Here is a 26,745-nt window from a genome sequence, read left to right on the forward strand (position 1 = left end):
GCAAACAATTTACAGAATCTTTATTGTAAATAGAGATCATTAATAGTTATTACAAACTGAATTAACTGAAACTCAGGTTAGCAATCCGAAACAGAGTTATAGGTTTATTTTTGTATGGTATAATTTGTAGTCTTTGCCCCCTCAACACTTTTTAAAAGACTACTAAAATTATCAGCATTTCAGTGGTCTCTTTTTTGTCAAGTTTAGCACCGTAACATTACTTTCCTCTTAAAAAAAATTCGCTCAAAGCTAAATAAAACTTCCACCTTTCATCATTAAAACTATCGCACAAAATTTATTACTTTTCGTAATGCAAAAAGAATACAAATAAGGATATTTTAAAATATTGCAGACCATATATAGGCAGACACTTGTGTTGTTTTGCATTTTCCTAGCTGCCCACTGGATGGTTTCTGAAATACTTTGCTTTTATTTCGTTTGTCTCCCTTGTCATTGCAACCTATCTCTGAAGTACTGCAGTTATTTAAACAAGCATGTATCTACGCCCCTTTTCTGGGATCCTGTCTGTCGGTCTACTTTCCCCGAGTCTGCTGCTTTTCGTATCAGTGCTCAATGCAGTGGACGAACAACTAGCAGAAACAGGCAAAGTTAACATTTCAGTTTTTGAAAAATACCATCTGGTGGTGAGAATGAGGAGCTGAAGCTTTACCCTTACGCAAAGTAGATCACAAGTGAAATGGACGGTTTGTTCTTGATCTCATTTCCAGTGAGCTTTCCAGGTCTACATCTCAGTGAAAAGGCAAGGGCTACCTGCAAAGTGTCCTAAAATACTATATACCTGTTACCTTTACAATCAGTTCTATAAAAACATCAAAATATCCTCTCATGTTAAAAGCACTTAATGGAAATGTATCAAAAACACAAGTATTTCTCAAAGAGGAGTAAAAATAGATTGCTTCGTGAATTATACTCAATAAATACTTTGTAACGTAGTGTTTTGTGGTTTTTGCAAAAATATTTAAAGAGACTTTCAAAACAAATCTAAATAGAGCAGACAAGTAAAGAATGTAAAATTTAAAATATACTAAGCATCTGAATGAAAATTCCAATGGATTCTTCTGAACATCATTCAAATATGAAATGACACTGAATATATTCAAAGATCTGAATATCACAACAATTAATAACACTCAGAGGTCATAAAGTTCACGTTTTGGGTGATGGGCATTAAGGAGGGCACGTGATGTGATGAGCACTGGGTGTTATAAATTTTATTGAACACTACATCAGAAACTAATGATGTACTATAAGTTGGCTAATTGAATTTAAATAAAAAAAATAAAGTTCACTTTTTCCTTCATTTAAAAACTGCACTCAGTATTATATAGTAAGTCAATCTCTTTTAGTACATTTTAATGACTATTCATAATCTCTAAGGCATTTGGTTGTTCTATCAGAGAGAACTGTGACTATACTGAATGCAAATTGTTTTTTGTATTGATTTTCTTATCTACACAGTTCAAAGTGACCATGACAGAATACTGTTATACTTGAATGCAGTGCAGGGCTTAGGATTTATCTCTACTGCTTATTGCACAGCAAACTATTCTGAAAACTAGGCCCCTGATGCTGTGTATGTGATTAATAATAACAGAGAGTTCCTTTTAAGTCAAATATAAAATACATTAAAAATCAACTGCCTTGAGGGTTGTAAATCATTACAATGGGATTGTGATATGAGGAGCAGAGATCAGTTCTCATACTTACTCAAAAGTTACTTAAAGATTCATTTTCTGTATTCGCACCCTTTACACCAGTGCGGCCCGATCTTGTTCAAGGCCTAGTGCACATTGCACTGGGTGCTATCTGAATGCCACACCGGGGTGAACTCACCAGCCATTCCCAGCCCCTCGGACTTGCCTGGGGCCACGGCCTCCCACTTCTCACTGTGTTGCCCTGAGGCCTGAGGGTATAAATATCTTAGTAACCCTTTTACCCAATTCAGGTACTACCAGGTGCCCAGGCCCATCAGTTAGGAAACTGCAGTAACCTACAACTAGGCTAATCTGACTTCCCTATAGTATACTATTTTGGAATTGGCTTAAGCTAGTTTAAAACCTGATAGCAGTTGGCCTTTTTTTTTTTTTTTGACACGAGATTTATTTATTTTTCTTTTCAAACTAGAGTAAGCATGGCTGTTTTATTTGATTCTTATCTGCTTAGGTAAGTTTGAATTAATCTGTCTTCATTTTTCTAGAGTTTTAAATATTAAGCCTTCAATGAAGATAGTGAAAAGAACACGGTATTTGGAAGCAGGTACATTTAGATTTGAATCACATGCGAGTTCCAATCCCAACCTGGCCGGCTATTTCTTATGTGACATTTCTTAAGTTTCTTAACTTCTCTGATCCTCAGTTTCCTGATGGATAAAACTGGGATGATAACACCGACATCCAGAGCTGTGGTGAGAATGAGCGATGTTACAGATGCAGTGCCTGGGACAGTGCCTAGCATGTGTTAGATGCTCAGTAAATGACAGCTGTCATCAGGATTTAACAGTTAAAGCTGAGATGGTGTTTCCATTTCTACCACATTGTGAACACTTCGTCCTCATCAATATTTAAAAAGTAAACATTCTATTACAGAGTATTTTCATCCTAGTGCAAAACTAAGAAACCACAGTTTCTTACCAGCTCACATATGTGAAGTTCTTTAATGACTTCACTTGCATTGAGAATACGGCTGAAAATTAACGCACTAAAAATCTGTCTTTTCTCTTAGAGGCCAAAAGACAGAGCATGTAACATTTATTCATGGTGTATCCCCATTAGTTACCAAAATTTACTTACAGTGAGTCTAAACAGTTGCTTCAGCCCTTTATCCTTTAAACAAGGAACAGTGGGATTTTAAAAACACTTCTTTAAAGATTAATTTTGCTTGTATTCACTTCTGATAATTACTTTAGAACTGTAATTTGAAGATCAGTGCAACTTAATGAACTGTATTAAAATTTAGGCTCTCTGAGACAATCTTTTAAATATGGAGATTACATAATAGATACAGTAGTGCTCTGTAGATGAAAGAAGAGTTATCGCAAACTCTCTAAAAACATGACTTGCATGCACACTCTTAAAAAAAATCGAGTCGAGATATGAACACGTGGGTGACCTCTCAGGTTCTTCTAGTGAGTGTTTCCGCAGGGGTTGTCTGAGATCTGGCAGCCCATGTTCCGGCCCGTTACTTGTACTTTGAAGAGCGTTCCGTCCGCACACATACAGAGCTTGTAGCGCACCCAGTCGCCAGTCCCAAACTGGTCTCCACTGGAGGAACTAGGTAGGCGAGTCGTGCTAACCATCACAGTTCCATTTAGGATGATGCTGTTTTCCTATTAGGAGAACAACAGTATGATTTATTTACCTCCACAAGTGGTGACAGGACAAAATTAATAAACAAAACTTAGAGTATTAACAAGAAAAAGAGGTAGTAAAAAACAGTAAAGTCATGACCAACACAACAACAAAGAAAACAAAACCAATGTCAAGATTCAACTAGTGACCTCTTTAGTTCATAATGCGTAACAATACAGTTATAACACACGTTATTAAAATTATATCAAAATTCCTAAGTGCATAAGACTGATACAGGTAATTTTCATTTTTTATTTCCTAAGAGAGTTTTTACAAAGTTACTGACTGGTACGTTTCTGATGATGAGAAGAAAAACACTTTTTCTCCTACAGAAAATTATTTTAATTTCTAATGTTTTTGCAACACCACATATGAAAGTTCAAACCCGATAATTTTGAAGACCAGGCACTCAAAGAAAACTGCCTCGAGGTTCTCTTCTTCAAGCCTACTGTTTCAGAAACATTCTTGTACTGTAGGCCCTTTCTTTTTGGGAACTCCTAAGCCTCTCTCTCCCTTTTTCCTCCCTCTTTCCTTCTTTTCATTCATTCAACAAATAATTATTAAGTGTCTACTATGAGTTAGATATTATTCTAGGTGCTAACCATACAGCAATCAACAGACAGCCAAGTTCTCATGCAGCTGACATTTTAACGAGGAGGGGCAGACAATAAACATGTGAACAGGTAAAATAAATAAAACATCACTGGAGGAAAAAAGGTAAGCAGAGAGAGACCAAGCAGGGGCTCTGTTTACAAAGGGTGGTCAGGGAAGGCCTCTCTGATAAGGTCACAAAAGCAGCAGAAACTGGGTGACATGCATAAGCCATGTGGGCAATGGGGGAAGGGCCCTTCAGGCAGAGGACCCAATACATGCAAAGGCCCCAGTGTGAAGATGTGCTAGGTGTTCGAGGAACAGGTGGAAGCCAGTGTGGCTAAAGCAGACAGCACAAGAGAGTCAACTGGTAGGAGATGAGTCAAAGAAATAACTTGGGGCCAGACACGTTAGGGAAGGGAATGGACTTTGAGCTGTATCCCGAGTTAGATGAGAAGCCATTTGGAGGGATGTGGACGTGAAAGTTATGTGATCTCTGAGGAAGGATCACTGTGGCTGCTGTACAGACAGCTGACCACAGGGTGACTGAGAAAGCGGCCAGACCATTTAGGAGGCCGTTCCAACAGTGCAGCAGGAGGTGGTGGCAGTTCATTCCATGGGGGGTGGGGGTGGAGGTGGTGGAGGCAATGAGAAGCAGCCAGACTCTCGTTTTTGAAGGCAGAGCCAGAAGGCTTTGCTGATGGACCGATGGGCACCATTTAACAAGATGGGAACACTGAAAGAAAGGCATATTTGGGGAGAGAGGGAGGGTATGAAGATTTTAGACTTGTTGAATTTGAGATGGCGATTATGCACTGGAGTGAGATGGTAAGAAGTCAGCTGGGTGTGTGAGTCTTAGATCGGAGGAGAGATTAAAGCAGGAGTTCCAGATTTGAGAGTCATCAGGTCATAGACGGCATTCGAAGCAATAAGACAAAGTTGTGTTTGAAGAAATGGAAATAGCTAATTGACTATGTAGTGTTAGTATGCATATGGAATAAACGGAAGCCTGAAATGATTAATTTTGAAATTTTGTTCCAATGTTGCCATCTTGTGGTCATTTAATTTTACCTTCTTTAAATTGCGAGAGCAGTTATTTCTTTAAACGCAGTTTAATTGATAAAATTCTTTTTTTTTTAAAAAAATTTTTCCTTATAATTAGCTATACACTTAAAAACTAACCACTGATATTAACTGGATTATAAAGCTAATTATCTTTTCAGTACTGGGGGCTTGTTTTTCTTTAACTGTGGAGAAACTGGTATGTATATATATGTATTTCAAAGTATCTTAATATTTCCCATATCAACAACACAAAGACTTTTCAGGTAGAAAAAAAGAAAAGATTTAGATAACTTGCTAATGGCTATATGCAGATCTATCACACCTCTTGCTTCTTTGAATTTCCAGTGCTGACAATAACAGTCCCACTGTGACCGTTCTTCAACACTATTCTCTTAGAGGAATGGCTTCTTACTACAGCACATGCAAAAAACACTCAGTATTGCTATTGAGTTTCTAGCAAGAAACACATTTATGTTTATCTTTATTATTTAGAAATTGTAGTATGTGTTTTAGAGGAGAAAGCTATTTATGAAAATGGAAAACTTAATTTTTTAGAGCTTATTTTTTCTAAATTAAATTTAAATAAAAGGAAATAATTATTTTATGTGTCCTTAGGTTTAAGTTTATTTTTGTCATATATGATGCTTGGTAAAATAAATTTAATTAGCTTTGGTTAAGTAGCATACAGCAGGTGGCCAAAGACATTTTGAATAAATATGCTTTGATCAAAGCAGGTAAACCGTTTTTGGACTTCTGGCTCCCTTATATGAGATATGTTACCCGCTGAAGTTCAGATATAATCTGTGAAGGACAAAACTTCACTTTTCAATAGCTATAATAAAGGCAAAATCTCTTTCCTTTGCAGTTAATAATAGATGGGTAAATAAAATACATTTTGTACATTTGCTAACTGATTTTCACACCACTGGATATGAAACTCAGGAAAGGGCATGAAATATCTTTAATTAAAAAAATACCCAACAACTTCAGGGAATGGATACTTACTATGATAATTCTTACTTTGAGAATTCTTTCAGAATTTTGGAAGTTTATTTTTACCTTTTAAAGTAATATAGGTGTCATGTTGTGAAAATTTTTTTTAGAAAACAAGAGGCAAGCAGAAAGAAAAATAAAAGTAAAGTCGTCTGTTATCCTGCTACCCATAGCCAACCATTGTTGACATTTTGGCATACCCTTCCAAGTTTTTATAAATGTACATATGTATTAAAAAATGAAAATGAGATATTTCACAAACTGTAACTTTCTTTCACTTTAAAGTGCATTTTGAACATCCTTCCATGTCAAAAAATATACAACTACATTACCATTTTTAATAATTGTATACTATTCCACAAATAGATTTATGTGCCCAAGAATCTAATAATTCTCTAAAACTCTTAAGAAATACTCACTGCCTTTAACTCCATATTACCACCCATGTGAAATTCAATGGTTTTGCCCATAATGAATACACCTTCATTTCCACGCACGATAGCACGCCCGTCAACTTTTATATTTAAGTCACTAGTAGCATTGCTGGTAATCTGAAAATAAAATAAAAAAAAAAGTAATAAAAAGCATTTCTAAATTAAAGTGAGAATTATTATCAGAGACAGAGGAACAGGAGTTTCAACCACGGAATATGAAAGGCAAGAGTTTTCAGTCACGTTTTATAGGTGTTGAGAGAGAGAGATGTGACTTGATAATGATCAGATGACAAATCTAGAACTAACCAATCCTTCCCACTGTTCTAGAATTTATTCTTTCACATCACTATAAAACAGCAAAACTCCCCTCCCGCTTTGTAACTTTAGACAGTAATTCTCTTCCATTAATAAAGCAAACAAAATAAATCATACCCTTTCAGTAGATGCTTTTTGAACATTCAGACTTTTCACTCCACTTGGCAAATGAAACTCATGTGTTTCATAGTCTGTGCTGAATAAGATATTCTGAGTCCTCGGGTCAAAAAACTGCATACCAATGTCACTTGTAATAGAAGTTTTGTTCTTTTCTACACTGAGCTTTGTTGTCCCTTGCTGAAAAACAATCTTCAGAGAAACACTTTATCATGAATATGTTTTCAAAGGAGACTGCATCCAAAATTCATCACGAACATTATCAAACACTTGATAATAACAGACTAACTTCACATAATTTTAATTGTATCTGTCTGTCCTGTCTCTATCCACTTGGGAAAAGAGTTCTTTAAAATAAGGGTTTATATGCTTGTTTGCTTACACTGCTCTGCACAAATCCATGGGTCACAGGGCATATAGACGGATCTGGGCCTAAGATGCGCAGGGGGTGGTAAGAATACCTCCTTGAGGTTCTATTCCATTGAAAACCTGTGTTACAGTAGCCACTTGGCATGGGCTTCCATGGACTCTACTGGCATATTCCCTTCTAGACTCCCAGAAAGTACAAAGTATTCCAATCTGGGAAGGTGCTTTGTTTGCTGGTTACTTTGCATGGAGGAGAAAGAGAACACACTATTCCTAGAGTAATTAATCTATTACAGAAAACGCTACCATATTAAGATATTAAGAAAGCATGTAATATTAACAGGTTATAAGACCAACAATATTATTAAATATGCTTATGAATATTCTCTTGAGGAAAATATCCATTTCCAATAATCAACTCTAGGTTTTTACAAAGAATTTTTCTCTAATGTCCCTCAACTGATATGGTAACTTACAGGCTGGTTGTTGCCGGTGATAACCAAGTTTTCATTTCGTCTTCCTCCTACTGTGCTTTTATAAAGAGGATGTATAACTCCCATGTCAGATACTTGCTTAAACCGGAGCAGGCCACTCTCATGAAACTCCATGCTGTCACAGCCATTTGGTCCAATGCGAATCACAGCCCAGATAACAAGTGTTATCTAAAACAGAACACAAGCCCCCTGTTAATAGGCAGCACACATTTAACATAATTAGAAAACAAACAGAAAAGGTAATTGCCAAAGGATTAAACTTCCTAAGATGTCTCACCAGTGATAATGAACACATCAATTGGTTTTCCACTTATAAACAAAACCAATTTTATTTTTATCAAGGTATTACAGGCAAATAGCTAAAAGTCAAAAAGTGCTAAAAGAGCAGTTTCTTGGGGCACCTGGGTGGCTCAGTTGGTTAAGTGTCTGCCTTCGGCTCAGGTCATGATCCTGGGGTTCTGGGATCGAGCCCCACATTGGGCTCCTTGCTCAGCAGGAAGCCTGCTTCTCCCTCTCCCTCTGCCGCTCCCCCTGCTTGTGCTCTCTGTCAAATAAATAAATAAAATCTCAGAAAAAAAAAAAAAAGAGCAGTTTCTTATTTCTTCTGCTCCCTCCACATCTCGCCTAGAACAGTCACTTTCACCAATTCTAGGTATTTCATCTAGAATTTATTCCAGATTTTTAACGGATACATTATCTTCACTCATCAATTTGAAGTTTTATCTATTAATATCCTACTTTAGCAGATAGGAATTTATCTCATTTATATTTCTTTTCCCCTGCTCCCATTTCGAGTGCTGGCTAGACCCAGGTTCCATATTTTTAGTACCGTAAGTACAAATTTTAAGTAAGAGTGTAAGTACTGTTCACTGCTAAGCCAAACACTGTAGCTAAGAGAGCAGTTCCTTTCTTGTACTCCGTGTCACTTGGAATTTCCTATTTGTCTTTCTCCAGCACTGGACCACATTTGCTTCGTTTCTTTGAAAACCTGACTGGATCTTTTCAAAACCTCCAATGTTTCTGTAAAACGTCAGTCAGTCAAAGGTTCTCGAAGTCCAAACCTCTTGGAGAATTTATTCTAGGAGTCCTATTTTCCTCTCTCAGGAAAGCTTGCTGGAACTCTGATCCTCTTGCTCCAATCTGGCCTATTCCCCTGGGGTATGCAACGCAGCCGTAACTTGCGAACTTTCCATTCACTCTCATGCTGGAACTTCCTTCCGTCTTTGTCCGGTGCTGGACACCCCGTGTCCTGCATCCCTCCCTCCAGCTCTCTGCCAGTTAGTGCCTTCTTGCAGTGAGCACTTCCTCCAGTGGCCTCCTTAGAAAGAATATATGTGAAGGAAATTTTGAGAGTGTGCATAGTTAAAAAACATCCTTATAAGCCCTCACATTTGATTAATAGTCTAGCTTGACAGACATTTCTACATTTCGTGTTATTTTCTCTCTGAATTTTCAAGGCCTTTGCTGTCTTGCTGTCTGGTTTGCAGGGCTGCATTTGAGAGGTCTGATGCCTCTGATTTTGTATTCTTCATACATAACCTGTTTTTATTTTTCTTCAAGATTTTAGGATCTTCTCTTTATCCCTGGTTTTCTTAAATTTCACAGTCATGGCCTTGGTGTGAGTCTTTTTTATGCATGACACTGGACCCAGAATGGTAGTTTTCAATCTGTTCTAGGAAATTTTCTTGGTTTATTTATTTGATAACGTCTTCCCCAGTGTTCTTTCTTATCTCTTTCTGAAACTCCTATTAACAGAATGTTACACTTCCTGGATTGATTCTTTAATTTTGTTGAGCTTTCTGGAAGGGTTCCTTTTATCTTCTAATCTCTTTCTCCATTCTACCCATCTGTCCATCCACCCATCCCTATGTACTTCTGCAAGTTCTTCCTTATTCTTTAATCACATGTTATCCTTGTTTCATGGATGTAATATCCTCTCATTTCTCTGGAGATACTGGTTTTAGTTTTTTAAGTTTTCTGTCATTCATTTTATTTTCTTTATCTCCCTGAATTCCTATTTTCCCCATGTTTTGTGTTTTTAGTCTCCATCATTTTTCAATTCTGGGAGCTTTCCAAAAGCTTTCCCTTGACCCCTGGTGGCTCCGTGTTCATATTTAACAGCGAGGTTTAAAAAAGTGCATGGAAAAGTTTTCTGAGTGGGGTAGGGTTTGTGACAGACAGGCTTCCCGGCAGGAGATTAGGTGGCTTTTTCGTGGGGACCTGACAAGTGTCAGTATCTAGAGGATTTTTCTCCAGAGGCTTCGGTTTCACCAGAACAGGCTATTTCGTCTCTCGCCTGTGGGGCAGAAGCCTGGTGCCAGAGAGCTGGGACAGAGACTGAGAAGAGAGCTGGAGAGCTGAGAAACGGAGTCTCAGTGCTCAGGACTCAGACTTCCCCACCTGCAGCATGGAAACCCATCCCTACCCTCCTCTGCGCAGTATCCTCAGGAAGAATCCTCTCCCTTCCATAACATGCTGTGTGGGGTTGAGAGGCGAGGCTGCCTAACTGTTGGCTGGAAGGGAGAGGAAGGCGAGGGATCTCATGGCTCTTTCTACAGGGTTTTCAAAAAGCTGTCTTCAGTTCCTGCCTCACTCCTGCTTTTCACGGTACTTGTATTTCCAATTTCTGATGATTCTGTGAGGCATTTTCTCCAACACACAGGAGCAGTTTCTCTTCTCTGGTAAGTTATCTGCCATTTCTCCTCCTGCTTTTTTGTCTTCATATATTATGGTTTAGGATTTCGGTTGCTTCCCATGTTCTTTCAAGATATTTCGGTTTCTTGACATTGTCACCTTGGGATGAGCTTTTTAAAGAGGAAGGAGATGAAAATGTCTTCATTCTGCCATCTTAACCAGAAGTTTCCAACAAAAAATTTTTTTAGATAAAATAAATTCAGAACATGTGCTCCTAGTAAAGCTATTTACAGTACCAGCTCTTACCAATGTAAGGGAAGAATTAGACACGAACGTTTTGGATATACATAAAATATAAAGGACTGGCTTGAAAGCACTAGAAGTCAAAAATAAAGATAAATGGAATCACTTTAGAACAACTGTAGCCCATGTACATCAGTCATTGGTAGACCAGTAACCATCCTCTGAATACGTCATCTATATGTGTGCTAGAGGGGTTCAAGTTTAACCCTCAGGTACTTACAACCTTGGATTAAGTCTTCTTTAGAAAAGCAAGTATCTTTGGAAAAGACAACATACTAGGTCTTCAGCACGTTAATGTAAACTGGTCTACCAGATCCTTTCATTCTTTGACAACAGAGACTTAAGACCTCAAAATATAATCCTCTGCTGTCAAACAAGGTTTACAATTTTAAAATCTGGTTGAGGAGGTAAGACTAAATTTAGGAAAAGCTGAATGAAAACAGAAAGGATTATATTTTTTAGGAGAGGTGAAGGCAGTAAAGTCATGACGGCAAAGGTCTCTTCTACCGAGTTGACTTTATCCTTCCAAAAGTTAAGTCCTTTAAAGGGAATATTCCATGCATACTTTCTTCTAAATAAAAATAATACATGGCAATATTAGCATACTAGTTTTTTAAAATATGTAACATATTAATGACAACTCAATAAGAAGTACAGACTTACAGTTATAAAATAAGTAAGCCACAGAGATGAAAAGTACAGCATAGAGAATATAGTCAATAACACTGTAGTAATGTTGTATGGTGCCAGACGGTGACTACACTTAAGGAGCACTGAGTAATGTATAGAACTGTCCAATGCCCATGTTGTACATGTGAAACTAACATAACATCATAAGTTAACTACACTTTAATAATACATTTAAAAAATGCCAGTGGTTCTTTTCTGTACGTGTGTAAAAGCTGGAATCTCCTGTTGTTTTTCAAAGTCTGTATCAGGAGAAAAAAACATTTGATAAAATGTACTCTTGGTTGTGAAATTAGGAAGACAGGATTCTGTTAGACAATATTTTGGAGAATAAGCAAGTCAGGGGCTCTTTGTATACACTATGAAGGGTAATTGTGCATCTAAAAAAACTTAATAAGAGATAAAACACATATAGAAAAGGAGAAAGAGGGCTTCAAAAGAAATTATAGAAACAAAGTCCATGATTTCACTAAAATGTTCCCCATGGTAATTAAAAAAAGAAAATTCTGTACCACATACTTACAATTAAATTGATGACAGCCAGGATAAACAAGAGGATAATGACACAGATGGCTAAATTGCCCTTTCTCCCTCTCAGTCCCGTTTTATGGAGACGATCTTCATCGATTGGAATATAACCGGCTTTGAAATTACTATTGTGCTCCTTATTGACATTCCTTCTCTCGACAGCCTTCTCACGCATGGACTTCTTTACAGGACCATTGGAACTTTGCTAAAAACAAAATACAACACAATGGAACAGCCATACTCATTCTTTTCAATGAATTTATGAAGTGCAAATTCCTAACGAAAGAAAGCTGAACTGGTTAGTGATATATTTTCCATGAATAAACTTTAAGTCATGTTGAATTGCAGGCTCCAAGTCAGGACGTTCCTATGCTTAGAGGGGTAGCAGAGAAGAACCTTTAGTATGACTCTTTGAAAACATGTTTCTACCCTCTGCTTTGAATAGACCTAGTGTCCCTAAAGTGCACAGCTAGCTCATCTGGGGGAAGAATTGATATATACATTCCACAGTGGGTCAACTTTTTTAAGCTAATGATTTATAGTGATTTGTTTCATTTTACATATATATATATATATATATATATATATATATACACATATATATATTTTTTTCACGTATAAGAAAAGAATTTGGAAAGGCTGAGATACTTTGCTATTTATCACCCCAATTGGCTAAAGCTAACATTATCCTAGATCAGCAGTTTTCAAAAGTATGGGCAGGGGAGACTGGGAGGAGTCCCCTGAATTCTTACAGGAGCCCAGAGCATAAAAACTATGTTCAAAATAACACCAAACGTTATTTACCTTTTTTACTCTCCTTTTCTCATGAATGTTCAGTGGACTTTTCCAGAGGTTAAATGACTATGTGATGACATCAATGCTTTAACAGCTAATGGAATGTGTGCTTGCGTATTCCTGTGTTTCAAATTTTCTCAGGTTTAATTTTTAATATGGTAAATATCAATGAATATAACCCACATAAACAAAAGTTCTTTGGGATCCTCAGTAACTTTTAAGGGCATAAAAATAACTTGAGACTGAAAAGTTTGAGAACCTCTAACTTAGACTATGGTTGAATAACATTTTTGGTAACACATCATGAACACAAAATGGGTAGAAATGGATACTGCCCAACTTACATATATTTTAGAGCTCTGAGAAAACTTATTTATTGAATAGGCATTTATTAAATATTTTATGTTTAAACACTAATACCACAAATAGGAATACTAAAGAAATATAGGGCAGGACCCTTATTCTCTAGATATTACAAATGTGATTTGGGTATAAAGTAGTTAGCAGTGCAACAAAATATTCTGTATGTTCAGGTGCCAGAATCAATAGTGTGGCTAATTCATGCTATGGAGTTCAATGGGTGGAGACACAGAACGGCTCTGCATTTGTTTTCAAGGAAACAGAAAGCAGGTGGGTTAGAGCTGGCAGAGTAGGGAGAATAAAGTTGAAAAGTAGGGCATGTTGAGAAAATTCTTGGGCTGCTGGGTACAAATTCTGGTCTTTCTGTCTGTTTAACTAGGAGTCCCTGGAGGTTTCTGAGCACGAATGACATATATTTCAGGATGCTAAATATGTGGGTGTTTGTAGGGTAGAGAGGACACAGGACTACCAGTGAGTAGGCTGTTGGGGATGTTGTTGTAATGGAGGTTTGAAGGAATGAGGTAATGAGGGCCTAAACTAAGGTGGGACGAAAAAGGATAGATTAAAAACATACTTCGTGAGAGGAGCTGACTGAATTTGCAGCCAACTTCAAAGAATCTCATGTTTACTGAATGGTGACTAGCTAAATATGGGGAATGGAGGAGGGAGAAGATTCTGCATATGTTGCACTTAAACTAAATGAGAAATAGCCACAGGACTCAAAGGCAAGGGGAAGGATGCAACCGGGTATTAGATCAGTCAGGACTAGAGATACAGATCTGAGAGAGTCCTAGCCTTGAGGTAAATTAAATCCACCAGAGTGCATCAGTTTACTTGAAAAACAGCATACAGGAAAGAGAACAAAGGGCCAAGGACACAGTCTTGGGAAAATTTAAATGTGCAGCTGTAGTAGAAAATGAGAAATACAATGAATAGTAAGAAAACCAAGAATGTGCAGTGTTGCTGAACTTGCTTTGTCAAGAAGTGCTTCTATAATCTTCAAAGGTGAACTTGGAGTAGCAAACTGGCAAGCTGGACACAGTCTGAAAAGATGCCACATGTATACATGTATTTTCCAGTCCAGAAAGAGAAAAGAGGAAAAAGAGAAGATTCTAGCTAAAGAATTATGTACTATCAGAGGAAAACTGTGCTTTTGTTATTGCTGTTAGTAACCCCCCCCCCCCCCCCAATTTGGGGAAAGACCTGTATGTTTGATGGCAGAGGGAAAGAAGCCAAGAGGGGCAAAGACCAAAGCTCTCACAGCAGGGCAGGATAATGCAGGAAACGAAACCCTCTAGGAGGCAGGAAAGAAAGTGATACAGAGTACATGAGAAAAGGATAGGCTCCCACTTAGATGAAGCAGTTCACACCCAGGAGAGAAAGCATTCTTTGTTTTCTTGGGGATGTGAAAGGCAAGGTCATCTGCCAAGAAAGAGTGGAGAAGGCTACTGGAATCTTAGCATGGCGGCAGAGGTAGCAGGCTGGTTAAGGGCTTATGGAAAATAGAAAAAGACGGGAATAATCATGTGAGTAATGCAGCAGATATAATTTTTGTAATTCCACAAAGCAGTAAGGAAGGCTCTATAGAAGATAATCTACTCACCAGATTTCTTCACAGGACAGGCGGTTGAGTATTGTGTGGGTGGTGTGTCTGCATGGGGTACAACATCTATGAGGGTACAAGGATACTGCAGACATCTTAGAGTGGAATAAGCATTTTGATACTTTTTGGCTGAACGCATAGAATACCTTAAAGGAGGTATGCTTTCTTCTAATTTTCACAGACACAGCAATTTAAAAGTCAGGGCTTGAATAAAGGTCTACATAAAAGAGAAGACAAAACTAATCCCTCCTGGGATGCATTCTTTACTCTTTTCTGCCAGTTCACGCATATTATTATATTCAATTTGATACATTTACGATTTTTTGAAGAGTTACTATATGCCAAATGTTGCAGATCACTAAGACAAGCCAGACATAGCACCTACCCTCAATAAACTTGCTTACCAGCCAGGAGAGTAGACAGACCGGGTCACTAACAATGGCAATTCAATGTGGCAAATGCAGTGGTAGCAAGGATATTGAAAGGTACAGAAGAGGAAGGTAGCTCTACCAGCAAGCAGGTGCATCAAGGGGAAGGTTTTTAAGAAAGGCTGAGATTTCATTTGAATCTTGGAAGGATAAATAGGAGTTAGCCAGGCAAGAGCACAGAGAAAGGCATTCCAGTCAGAGGGAGCAGCATGGAAACTTTGAATACAAGTCATCTCAGGGTGAACTAATTTTGGTAGTTTCTGTGGATGGTAAAAGGATGAGTATAGAAATGGGGCAAAAAATAGGGTCAGATGTATGGTTAGGGGCCAGCAAATGAATGGACATAAGTACTGTGTCAAGAACAATGGACTTTATCCCGAAGGTGATGGGGAACTACTAAAAATGTAAAATGGGTTAGTGATACAATCAGATTTGCATTACAGCAAAATCAAAGTCATGTACCAAAAAGAGATAAGCTGGAACAGAAGAGTTTAGAGATGAAGATATCAACTGTTAGATAAACACTGTTGATATTAGTCCAAAGGAGGGCTTGACTGAGCCTTAGATGAAGAGGAAGAACCACAGAACCTGGTGATTGATTGGGGAATCTAAGATGACTCTCATGTAGAGACCTGGTACATAATATGTGGAGTCTGAAGGAAAAAGAAAACGTGGGGTCCTGTGTTCAAATATCACACCTAGGACGGGAGAGCATGAAACCACATGTGTGTCCCTTCTGAGCTCCCTTAGGCTGGTCCGACTGTCAAGTTTCTAGCTAGGATAATCAAGTGAATGGATGGTTGTAGCCCTTTTAATGGTAAACAGGATGCAATCCAATTTTGTACATTTTTGAGTTTGGGGTGCCTGTGGAAAATTCAGTTCAGGCTGGAGACATAAATGTTTAACTCTGAAGTGGAAACTAAGGAATGGACCAGACTGCCCAGTTTATGTGTAAAGCAAGAACAGAACCTTGTTGGAACCTCCAGAGCATCAGTAGGTAATGTGGATGAAAAAAAGAACCATCTAAAACAAGAGCTGATAAGTCAGAAGGGAAATCAGGAAAGCCAAAGAACAATTTTAATCTTAACAAATCCAAGAAGCTTTGTCTCCTTTTACTTTCACTCATTCCTTTAGATTTTATTTTACTGTTTTGGTCTGTAGCTTGCCCACTTAGCTGATTTTTCTGCATTTATTTGGCAGTTTGACTTTAAGCTCCTTGAAGGTGGATTCATGTTTTCTATTTTTTTATGTCCTTCAGAATGACTGTTCCAGTGATATATATCTAACAGTTCTCCAAAATCAGTTAAGTAGTTAAAGTCTTTTCTGAGAACAGAATGCTGGCAACTTGACTTGCATTTATTTTTTCAATAATGTTGGAGAATGAGACTTTTTCAAAGGAAACTATCGTATCATAGTTTTGTAAAGGGAAATAACAGTTAAGGAAAAAAGTGACTATGAAAATTATTTTTATTACAAAAAATATCCTAGCAACTGTAGGTATGTATATGTAACACATCCACGCATGTATGTGTACGCATATGTATAGCTTGCTTTGGGGGGGAATAGTCTTTTAAACTACTCTAAGGTACAACTTTACAATGCAGATCAGTAAATACTTGATAAAGCACTAAAAAAATAATTTTAAACCAACTGGACAGGAGGCAGTTTTAAACTGGTGACCACATCTCCAAAACCAAAGCGGGAGGAGAAACCTGATGCCTGCATACCGGGGATGGCAGACACAAGCACTGGCCCCAAGCAGACATCCAGGCAACAGCTGACTGGTTCTTGGCTGGTGTCAGGGGAGCCTCCCCGCTCAGGGGCTGAGGCTATTTTTACCCGCATCTTCGCTGGCTACCTAACCGGGCACGTCCCCGGCACGTCCTGGCGCAGGCTCCCGGCTGCCACGGCCGCCTCCCCGCCCCTCAGCCGGCAACCCCTCCTCAGCCCGGCCAAAGAGCAGCCGGCCAGGCCAAGGGCCGCCCCCCTGCTTCCCCTCAGCGACCCGGCGCCCAAGCCCGCAGTCCCGCCCGGCCCTCGCCAGCATCGCGGGCTGCGGACAGCTCCTCCCGCTCGCTCCGCCCCCCGGAGCCCGGCCCGCGCCCCCCGCACGCCCTCGCGTCTCGGTCTCTGCCGGCCGGCCCCACGACGGACCCCACCGGCAGGACCCCGTCCTCCCCGGCCCCTCCTGCCCCGGGCCGCGGCGGGGCTCCCAGACCTGCTCGGCCGCCGCTGCCGCCGCCGCTGCCGCCATCTTCCCACGCCCAGCGCCACCGCCCTCCGCACCGCGGCCGCACCCCGCACGCCCGCGCCTGCGCCCTGGCTGAGGGGGTGGGGGGCGCCGCGCGCTGCAGCCCCGCCCGGTGGGAGGGAGGTTCGCCGCCCCTGTATCCAGCGCTTTGGCCTCGGGGCGCGCCTTCCCGCGCACGGGTGTTCACGCGAACTCGGGCAGCCTCTGGACTTTGCCGAAAGGGCGCTTCAAAAGAGGATTTCGCCTCTCCCTTCGCCCTCCGTTCCCATCACGGTGGGCTGGTGCGGTCCCGAGCTGTGACGTCTCTCTTGCATCATGGGCCGGGGTCTCCCTGGCCAAGGTGGGGAGGGGCGTTTTGGGGAGCACATAGGGACGGGGAGGGAGGAGTTGTGACAGTGTGCATGGACGTTAACAAGTTGCCGATTAGCCAGCTAAAATCTTGGAAACTTGAGAGGCGTCAAGGAGGACGTAAAAGCGCTTTAGGGATGCTTCTTTTTTTTTTTTTTTTTTTTTTAATGATTTTTTATTATATTATGTTAGTCACCATACAGTACATCCCCGGTTTCCGATGTAAGGCTCGATGATTCATTAGTTGTGTATAACACCCAGTGCACCATGCAATACGTGCCCTCCTTACTACCCATCACCGGTCTATCCCATTCCCCCACCCCCCTCCCCTCTGAAGTCCTCAGTTTGTTTCTCATAGTCCATAGTCTCTCATGTTTCATTCCCCCTTCTGATTACCCCCCCTTTCTTTATCCCTTTCTTCCCCTACTGATCATCCTAGTTCTTATGTTCCATAGATGAGAGAAATCATATGATAGTTGTCTTTCTCTGCTTGACTTATTTCACTTAGCATTATCTCCTCCAGTGCTGTCCATGTTGTAGCAAATGTTGAGAACTCGTTCTTTCTGATAGCTGAGTAATATTCCATTGTATATATGGACCACAACTTCTTAATCCAGTCATCTGTTGAAGGGCATCTCGGCTCCTTCCACGATTTAGCTATTGTGGACATTGCTGCTATGAACATTGGGGTGCATATGGCCCTTCTCTTCACTACGTCTGTATCTTTGGGGTAAATACCCAGTAGTGCAATGGCTGGATCATAGGGTAGCTCAATTTTTAACTTTTTAAGGGACCTCCACACTGTTTTCCAGAGTGGCTGTACCAACTTGCATTCCCACCAACAATGTAGGAGGGATCCCCTTTCTCCACATCCTCTCCAACAATTGTTGTTTCTTGCCTTGTCTATTTTTGCCATTCTAACTGGCGTAAGGTGGTATCTCAGTGTGGTTTTGATTTTAATTTCCTTGATGGCTAATGATTTTGAACATTTTTTCATGTGTCTGTTAGCCATTTGTATGTCTTCATTGGAAAAGTGTCTGTTCATATCTTCTGCCCATTTTTTGATTTGTTTATTTGTTTCTCGTGTATTGAGTTTGAGAAGTTCTTTGTAGATCTTGGATACCAGTCCTTTATCTGTAGTGTCATTTGCAAATATATTCTCCCATTCCGTGGGCTGCCTCTTAGTTTTTCTGACTGTTTCCTTGGCTGTGCAGAAACTTTTAATCTTGATGAAGTCCCATAAATTCATTTTGTCTTTTGTTTCTCTTGCCTTTGGGGATGTATCATGAAAAAGGTTGCTTTGGCCGATGTCGTAGAGGTTGCTGCCTATGTTCTCCTCTAGAATTTTGATGGATTCCTGTCTCACATCGAGGTCTTTCATCCATTTGGAGTTTATTTTTGTGTATGGTGTGAGATAGTGGTCAAGTTTCATTCTTTTGCATGTAGCTGTCCAATTTTCCCAGCACCATTTATTGAAGAGACTGTCTTTTTCCCACCGGATGTTTTTTCCTGCTTTATCAAATATTAGTTGCCCAAAGAGCTGAGGGTCCATTTCTGGGCTCTCTATTCTGTTCCATTGGTCTATGTGTCTGTTTTTGTGCCAGTACCATGCTGTCTTTGTGATCACAGCTTTGTAGTACAGCTCGAAATCCAGCATTGTGATGCCCCCAGCTTTGTTTTTCCTTTTCAACAGTTCCTTGGAGATTCGGGGCCTTTTCTGTTTCCATACAAATTTAAGGACTGTTTGTTCCAGTTCTTTGAAAAATGTCCTTGGTATTTTGATCGGGATAGCATTGAAAGTGTAGATTGCTCTGGGTAGCATGGACATTTTAACTATGTTAATTCTTCCGATCCATGAGCATGGAATATCTTTCCATCTTTTTATGTCTTCCTCAATGTCTTTCAAGAGTGATTTATAGTTTCTAGAATATAGGTCCTTTACGTCTCTGGTTAAGTTAATTCCAAGGTAATGTATGGTTTTTGGTGCTATTGTAAATGGGATGGATTCCCTAATTTCTCTTTCTTCGGTCTCATTATTCGTGTATAGAAATGCAACTGATTTCTGAGCATTTATTTTGTATCCTGCCACGTTACTGAATTGCTCTATAACTTCTAATAATTTGGGAGTGGCTTCTTTTGGGTTTTCCATATAGAGTATCATGTCATCTGCAAAGAGAGACATTTTGACTTCTTCTTTGCCAATTTGAATACCTTTGATCCCTTTTTGTTGTCTGATTGCTGTTGCAAGGACTTCTAGTACTATGTTGAATAATAGTGGCGAGAGTGGGCATCCTTGTCGAGTTCCTGATCTTAAGGGAAAGGCTTCCAGCTTTTCTCCATTGAGAATAATATTTGCAGTAGGCTTTTCATAGATGGCTTTTATGAGATTGAGAAATGTACCTTCTATTCCTACACTCTGAAGGGTTTTAATCAGGAAAGGATGCTGTATTTTGTCAAATGCTTTTTCGGCATCGATTGAGAGGATCATATGGTTCCTGAGTCTTTTCTTGTTGATATGATGTATCACGCTGATTGATTTGCGAATATTGAACCACGCTTGCATCCCAGGTATGAATCCCACTTGATCGTGATGGATAATCCTTTTAATGTACTGTTGGATTCTATTAGCAAGTATCTTGTTGAGGATTTTGGCGTCCATATTCATTAGGGAAATCGGTCTGTAATTCTCCTTTTTGAGGGGGTCTTTGCCTGGTTTGGGGATCAAGGTAATATTGGCCTCATAGAATGAGTTTGGTAGCTTTCCTTCTGTTTCTATTTTTTGAAATAGCTTTAGGAGAATAGGTATTATTTCTTCTTTGAATGTTTGGTAGAATTCCCCAGGAAAACCGTCCGGGCCTGGAGTTTTGTTATTTGGAAGGTTGTTTATCACTGACTCAATTTCTTCATAATTAATTGGCCTGTTTAAGGAATCAATTTCTTCCGGTTTCAATCTTGGTAGTTTATAGGTTTCCAGGAAGGATTCCATCTCTTCCAGATTGCTTAGTTTATTGGCATATAGCTGTTGATAAAAATTTCTAATAATCCTTCCAATTTCAATGGTGCTCGTCGTGACCTCTCCTTTTTCATTCATAATTTTAATAATCTGGGTCCTTTCTCTTTTCTTTTGGATAAGTCTTGCCAGTGGTCTGTCAATTTTATTGATTCTCTCAAAGAACCAGCTTCTAGTCCTGTTGATCTGCTCTACTGTACTTCTGGTTTCTGCTTGATTGATTTCAGCTCTAATTTTGGTCAACTGCTTCCTCGTGCGTGGATTAGGCCTGTCCCTCTGTTGCTGTTCCAGCTTCTTGAGGTGAGAATATAAAAACTGCATTTTAGATTTTTCTATTCTTTTGAGTGTGGCTTGGATGGCTATGTATTTCCCCCTTAGGACTGCCTTTGCAGTATCCCATAGGTTTTGGACTGTTGTATTTTCATTCTCATTGGTCTCCATAAATTGTTTAATTTGATTTTTGATTTCCTGGTTTATCGAGTCATTCCTGAGCAGGATGGTTCTTAGTCTCCAAGTGTTTGAGTTTCTTCCAAATTTTTCCTTGTGGTTGAGTTCCAATTTCAGAGCGTTGTGGTCTGAGAATATGCAGGGGATAATTTCAATCTTTTGGTATCGGTTGAGACCTGTTTTGTGTCCCAGAACATGGTCTATTCTTGAGAATGTTCCATGGGCATTAGAATAGAATGAGTATTCTTTGGTTCTGGGGTGTAGTGTTCTATATATATCTATGAGGTCCAACTCGTCGAGTATGGCATTCAAAGCCTTTGATTCTTTGCTTAGTTTTTGCCAGGGTGTTCTGTCTATTTCTGATAGTGGAGTGTTGAGGTCCCCTACTATTAATGTATTTTCATTTATATGTCTCTTTATTCTGGATAAGAGTTGGCTTGTGTATCTTGCTGCTCCCCTGTTGGGGGCATATATATTTATAATTGTCATATCCACTTGTTGAATACTTCCCTTAAGAATAATATAGTGCCCTTCTGCGTCTCTAACTATAGTCTGTAGTTTAAAATCCAATTTATCTGATATGAGAATTGCTACCCCAGCTTTCTTTTGAGGACCATTTGCGTGAAAGATGGTACTCCATCCCCTTACTCTCAGTCTGAATGCATCTTTGGGTTTGAAATGAGTCTCTTGTAGACAGCAAATGGATGGGTCATTTCTTTTTATCCAATCTGCAACCCTGTGGCATTTATGGGATGGTTCAAACCATTTACATTAAGACTGATTACTGATAGATATGATTTTAATGTTGCCATGTTGCCAGTAAAGTCTTTTTTTGTATTGGCTGTGACTTTCTGTTCTGTATCACTCTTGGGGCCTTTTTAGTTTTATAGAACCCCCCGTAATATCTCCTGTAGGGCTGGTTTCGTAGTTACAAAATTGGTTAGTGACTGGCGATTCTGAAATGTCTTTATTTCTCCATCAATTCTGAATGACAGTCTTGCTGGATAAAGGATCCTTGGCTGCATGTTTTTCTCTGAAAGAGCTTTAAATATGCTCCCCCAACCCTTTCTCTCATTCCAGGTCTGTGTAGACAGGTCTGACGTAATTCTGATGCTTTTGCCTTGGTACGTGAGAAATTTCTTTGCCCTGGCCGCTTTCAATACTGTATCCTTGCATCTAATATTTGCGAAATGCACTATGACGTGACGTGGCGTAGGTTTGTCGTGGTTGAGCTTGGGAGGGGTCCTCTCTGCCTCTTGGACACGAATGTTTGTTTCCCTTGCTAGATTAGGGAAGTTTTCAGCTACAATTTGTTCAAATATCTCTTCTAGACCTCTGTTTTTCTCCACCCCCTCGGGATGCCGATGATTCTAACATTGGATCGTTTCATTGACTCAGTAATCTCCCGTAACCTACATTCGTGGGCGTGGATTTTTTTAAGACCATCTTCTATTTTCATTTTTTCCTCTATTAACCCATCCTCCAATTCACTAACCCGTTCCTCTGCTTCTGCGACCCTGGCTGTCAGAGCCTCTAGTTTTGCCTGCATTTGGCTCATAGAATTTTTAATTTCTGTCAGATTCGCTCTCATTTCTGTCCTTAGGGATTCTATATTCTCAGTAACCTTTTCGTTTATACTTTTTTCAATTCTACTCATCATTTTGACCATCGTTACTCTGAATTCCATTTCTGATAATTTGGTTACATCCATATCCATTATTTCTGTGGCAGAGGCCACAGTCTCACTGTCTTTTCTTTGCTGGGGGGGGCTTCTCCTTCTTGTCATTCTGATGAAGAGAGGTTGCGGGGTTTCCAGAGCCCAAATTATTGACTGGGTCCCAGGCCGTGCCCCTTGTTTTATAGGGATCTTAGGGATGTGGGCTTCTTCTTTAAAGATTTTATTTATTTATGTGGCAGCCAACCAGCGAGAGAGGGAACAGAAGCAGGGGAGTGGGAGAGGAAGAAGCAGGCTCCCAGCGGAGGAGCCCGATGAGGGACTCCTTTCCGGAACGCTGGGATCACGCCCTAAGCCGAAGGCAGGCGCTCAATGACTGCGCCACCCAGGCGCCCGGGTTGTGGGCTTCTTGATTTTTCAGCCTGCCTTCTGGGGGAGGGGCCTGCCGCGCCGATACTCAGGCAGCCCTGTTTGGGTAGAGTCTCCGTGTCCCCTGCGAGGGGGATGGGGATGGGCACTCCCTGAGCCAGTATTTCCAGGCTTTTGTTCTCTGGCGGCTTTCCCTGGCGGTTTGCTGTGCCTCTTCTGAGAGTCAGAGCAGCAGCGGCCAAATTTCAGCCTCTGTCACAGAACAGAGGGATTGCGGCCTGTTCTCTACTAATGTTCTGGCCACTTTAACTCTGTTTCTGTTGGTGCTGCTCAACCCTGCAGCGTCCCAGGATGTGCGCCCCACACCCGGCGTCCCAGCCCTCACTTCCAGGGCCGGCGCGTCTCTGTCCTTTGTGTTTCTAACGCCGCCAGCCGCCCCGCGCGTGCTCCCGGATCTCCCGGTCTCAGTCTGGATCCAGTGAGCGCACCGGGATTCCGGGGTTCCGCGAGATGCCTGGTGGCGCGCACCCAGCTCACGGTCTCAGTCTGCTGTTTTGCGGGTGCCGACCGTGAGCCCCGCCCGCTCTCCCGTGCAGGTGGCTACCGCTTCCCGGCGCCCGAACGCGGCGGCTCCCTCCCCCTTCCGTTTATCTTCCGATATCTGTGCACGGTTTCATGGCTCCCCGCTTCGTACCTTAATACTCAGCGCTGGAGATGTTCATTTGTAGAGATCCAGATGCGTCTTCCTGCGTCTCAGGCTGGTTCCGTGGTTGTTTAGGCTGGTCTGGTACCTATCCAGCTCGACTCGGAGGACCGGCTGAAAACGGTGTCTCCTACTCCTCCGCCATCTTAACTCCTCCTTTAGGGATGCTTCTTAACTTTGGAGGGCCTGTGAAGTCTGATGGCATTGGGGGTGGATTTTCCATTTAGTATTGGAGACAGTGTTGTTGATATACATGGTGGGGGAACCCAACCTAACAGATACTCACTGCACACTGGGAATGTGCCACCAAAGGTAAAAGTAATGTGAGCACGCATTCCTTGTTCCTCGTTGTCAGTAGAATCCAACGCTCCTCTTAGCTTTTTGTTTTTTGCTTTCAGTGCAGTGAAACCGAGGTGGAAGCACTGTTCCTCAAGTAGCTGAAACCACTTCCAGAAAGCATCTTTGGGCCCCAGGGCTGCCTCACAGCAGGAAACAGCAAAGAGACCAGCTGGCACAAGCTTGCTTTCTCTAGGAACCAGGTCAATTTTGCTTTTTGGTGACTGGAGCTGTTATTTCACTGCTCTGCCTGCTTTACATGGGAACATTGCTGTAAAGTGTAAATTAAGATCATCTGGTGCATAAGAAATCCCTCACCAACTTTTCCCTTCTCTCTGATTTTGGCTAATGTCCGTAGCTCCCTGGTCATCAATCTCTATATTTTCTTCCCCAGATGCTAGAACCACTGACTCACATCTCTATGCCCAGTCCTGCTAGGATCTCTAGGACAAACCTGCGTCTTAACCAGGACAACTGTAAGTTGTAGCCCAAAGCGTTGGGAGTCAGCAGTAAGTCTGTTAATAGCCTGACTGTGGTTCCATTTATCAGCTCAGATAACTAGGCTTTTGATGGATCCTCAGTTCCCGTCTCCAGTTCTGGTGCCATAGTCCTTCCTTCCTATGCTTTGCCTCTTTTTCCTCTGCTTGGGAAGAGCTTCTCTTTTTCTCTCTGGCGAGCACACTCTTATTCATCCTCCTAGAATCCATCCAAATGTCACATTCTCTCTAAAGCCTTCCCAGGCTCCCACAGGCAGTTTTTGGCTGGTCTGTCTCTTAACTCTGCTCTCTTTTGTAGCACATCACGTTGCATTGTATTTTCTCTTGTTTACCTGTCTGATGTCACCTGAAAGATGGTGAGCTCTGTCTGGAAGGTCCTTGTCTTACTCATCCTTTTACCTGGAATGCCTAGCATAGCACAGAAACTTCATAAATGTCTTAGAAATCTGCCTGATACCCCAGTTTTTAAGACTAGAAGCCTTGCCTTTATTTTGTTAACTTCTCTTTGACTTAGGTGGTAAGATACTTGGTAGTTAATTTTCTTGATGCCAAGTGCCCCTTTGACTGTCTGAAAAGTCACCTTCTCTTGGCGTCCTCATTGCTGACCTCCATCTCTCTGACAGGACGCCTCTCAATTCTTCTTGATGCCAGTTGCTATAGTCTAAACACCCAGTATACTCACATAACCCCATCTTTAATGTGGGTTATTCCCAAATCTGTTATCTTCACCCCTATTTTTTTTTTGAAATAATAGAGTCTACCATATGCCTGGGAATGTCTTTAACTTCCCTGCCACTTTTATAATAGGTCATATTATCCCCATTTTACAAATAAAGAAATCAAGACTCATAGAGGTTAAAAGGCTAACCAAGTTTTCAACTAATATAAAGCCTGGATTGAACCTAGATCCTTCTGACTAAAGTTTTTGCTCTTTCTACAACATAACACGGTCTTTAATTCTGTATTTCCTTTTGCCTATAGAAGTGCAAACAAAGGCTAGAGGACTAGTCAGATTATGAAGACAGTTATCCCTTCTTTCACTTTATAATACATTGAATAGTGTCCCCCGACAAAAATATATCCAAGTCCTAATCACCAGTACCTGTGAATGTGATGTTATTTGGAAATAGGGCCTTTGCAGATATAAATAAGTTAAGGATCTCAAGAGAGATCACCCTGGATTTGGGTTGGGCTCTAAATCTCGTGACTGGTGTCCTTAAAAGAGGAGGAGAGGACAAAGAAACACACAGAGGAGAAGACAATGTAAAGACAGAGGCAGGGTTTGGAGTAATGTTTCTGTAAGACAAGAAATGCCAAGACCTGTTACCAGAAGCTAGGAGAGAGGCATGGATCAGATTCTCCCTCAGAGCTTCCAGAAGGAACCAGCTCTGCTGATTTTCTGAATTCTAACCCCCAGAACTGTGAGAAAATAAATTTCTGTTGTTTTAAGTCATCAAATTTGTTAGAGTAGCCCTTAGGAAACTAACACACACTTCAAGCCCTACACATCAAAAAATTGGACTTAAAATTGGGGTGCCTGGGTGGCTCAGCCGTTAGGCATCTGCCTTCGGCTCAGGTCATGATCCCAGAGTCCTGGGATCGAGTCCCACATCGGGCTCCCTGCTTGGTGGGAAGCCTGCTTCTCCCTCTCACACTCCCCTTGCTTGTGTTCCCTCTCTCGCTGTCTCTGTCAAATAAAATCTGTAAGAAAAAAAATTGGACTTAAAATCTTTCCCTCCAATCTGCTGTTTGCGTGTTCCCTTAGCGAATGACACCACCGTCCAGTCAGAAACCTTCAAAGTCATTCTGTACTCTTTGTAGTGTGATCTTTCTAAAATACAAACCTAATCATGACACTCCATCCTGAACCTGAAAATCCTCCAATAACTTTCACAATGAAAATTCTTTATATTAGCACGTAAAGCTCTGTACTTTCTGGTCCCTGTCTACCTCTCATTAGCCTCATTTCCTGCCCCTTCCACAAACTCACCCTTCACTCCAGTCGTGTAGTATTTGCAGTTCCCATCT

The 26,745-nt window shown here is 40.8% G+C and overlaps 1 protein-coding gene across 2 annotated transcripts; it reads right to left on the reverse strand.

Moving 5' to 3' along the window:
• Positions 1–4: 4 nt before the first annotated feature.
• SGCB (sarcoglycan beta) lies at positions 5–17,405 on the reverse strand. 2 transcript variants are annotated; one of them, XM_057309636.1, is made up of 7 exons: positions 17,300–17,351; positions 14,654–14,701; positions 11,891–12,100; positions 7,726–7,911; positions 6,884–7,075; positions 6,437–6,568; positions 5–3,346 (listed from the first exon to the last, which is right to left on the reverse strand). In XM_057309636.1, the coding sequence occupies exons 3-7, from the start codon at positions 12,068–12,070 to the stop codon at positions 3,143–3,145; spliced, it is 894 nt and encodes a 297-aa protein (XP_057165619.1). In that variant the 5' UTR covers positions 12,071–12,100; positions 14,654–14,701; positions 17,300–17,351; the 3' UTR covers positions 5–3,142. The 2 variants fall into 2 exon arrangements, with proteins under 2 accessions (XP_057165619.1, XP_026364659.1); XM_026508874.4 differs by lacking the exon at positions 14,654–14,701 and having other exon boundaries at positions 17,300–17,405.
• Between the last annotated feature and the right edge of the window lie 9,340 nt (positions 17,406–26,745).

This window comes from Ursus arctos, unplaced genomic scaffold, assembly GCF_023065955.2.
Source record: "Ursus arctos isolate Adak ecotype North America unplaced genomic scaffold, UrsArc2.0 scaffold_9, whole genome shotgun sequence".
NCBI classification, from domain to species: domain Eukaryota; kingdom Metazoa; phylum Chordata; class Mammalia; order Carnivora; family Ursidae; genus Ursus; species Ursus arctos.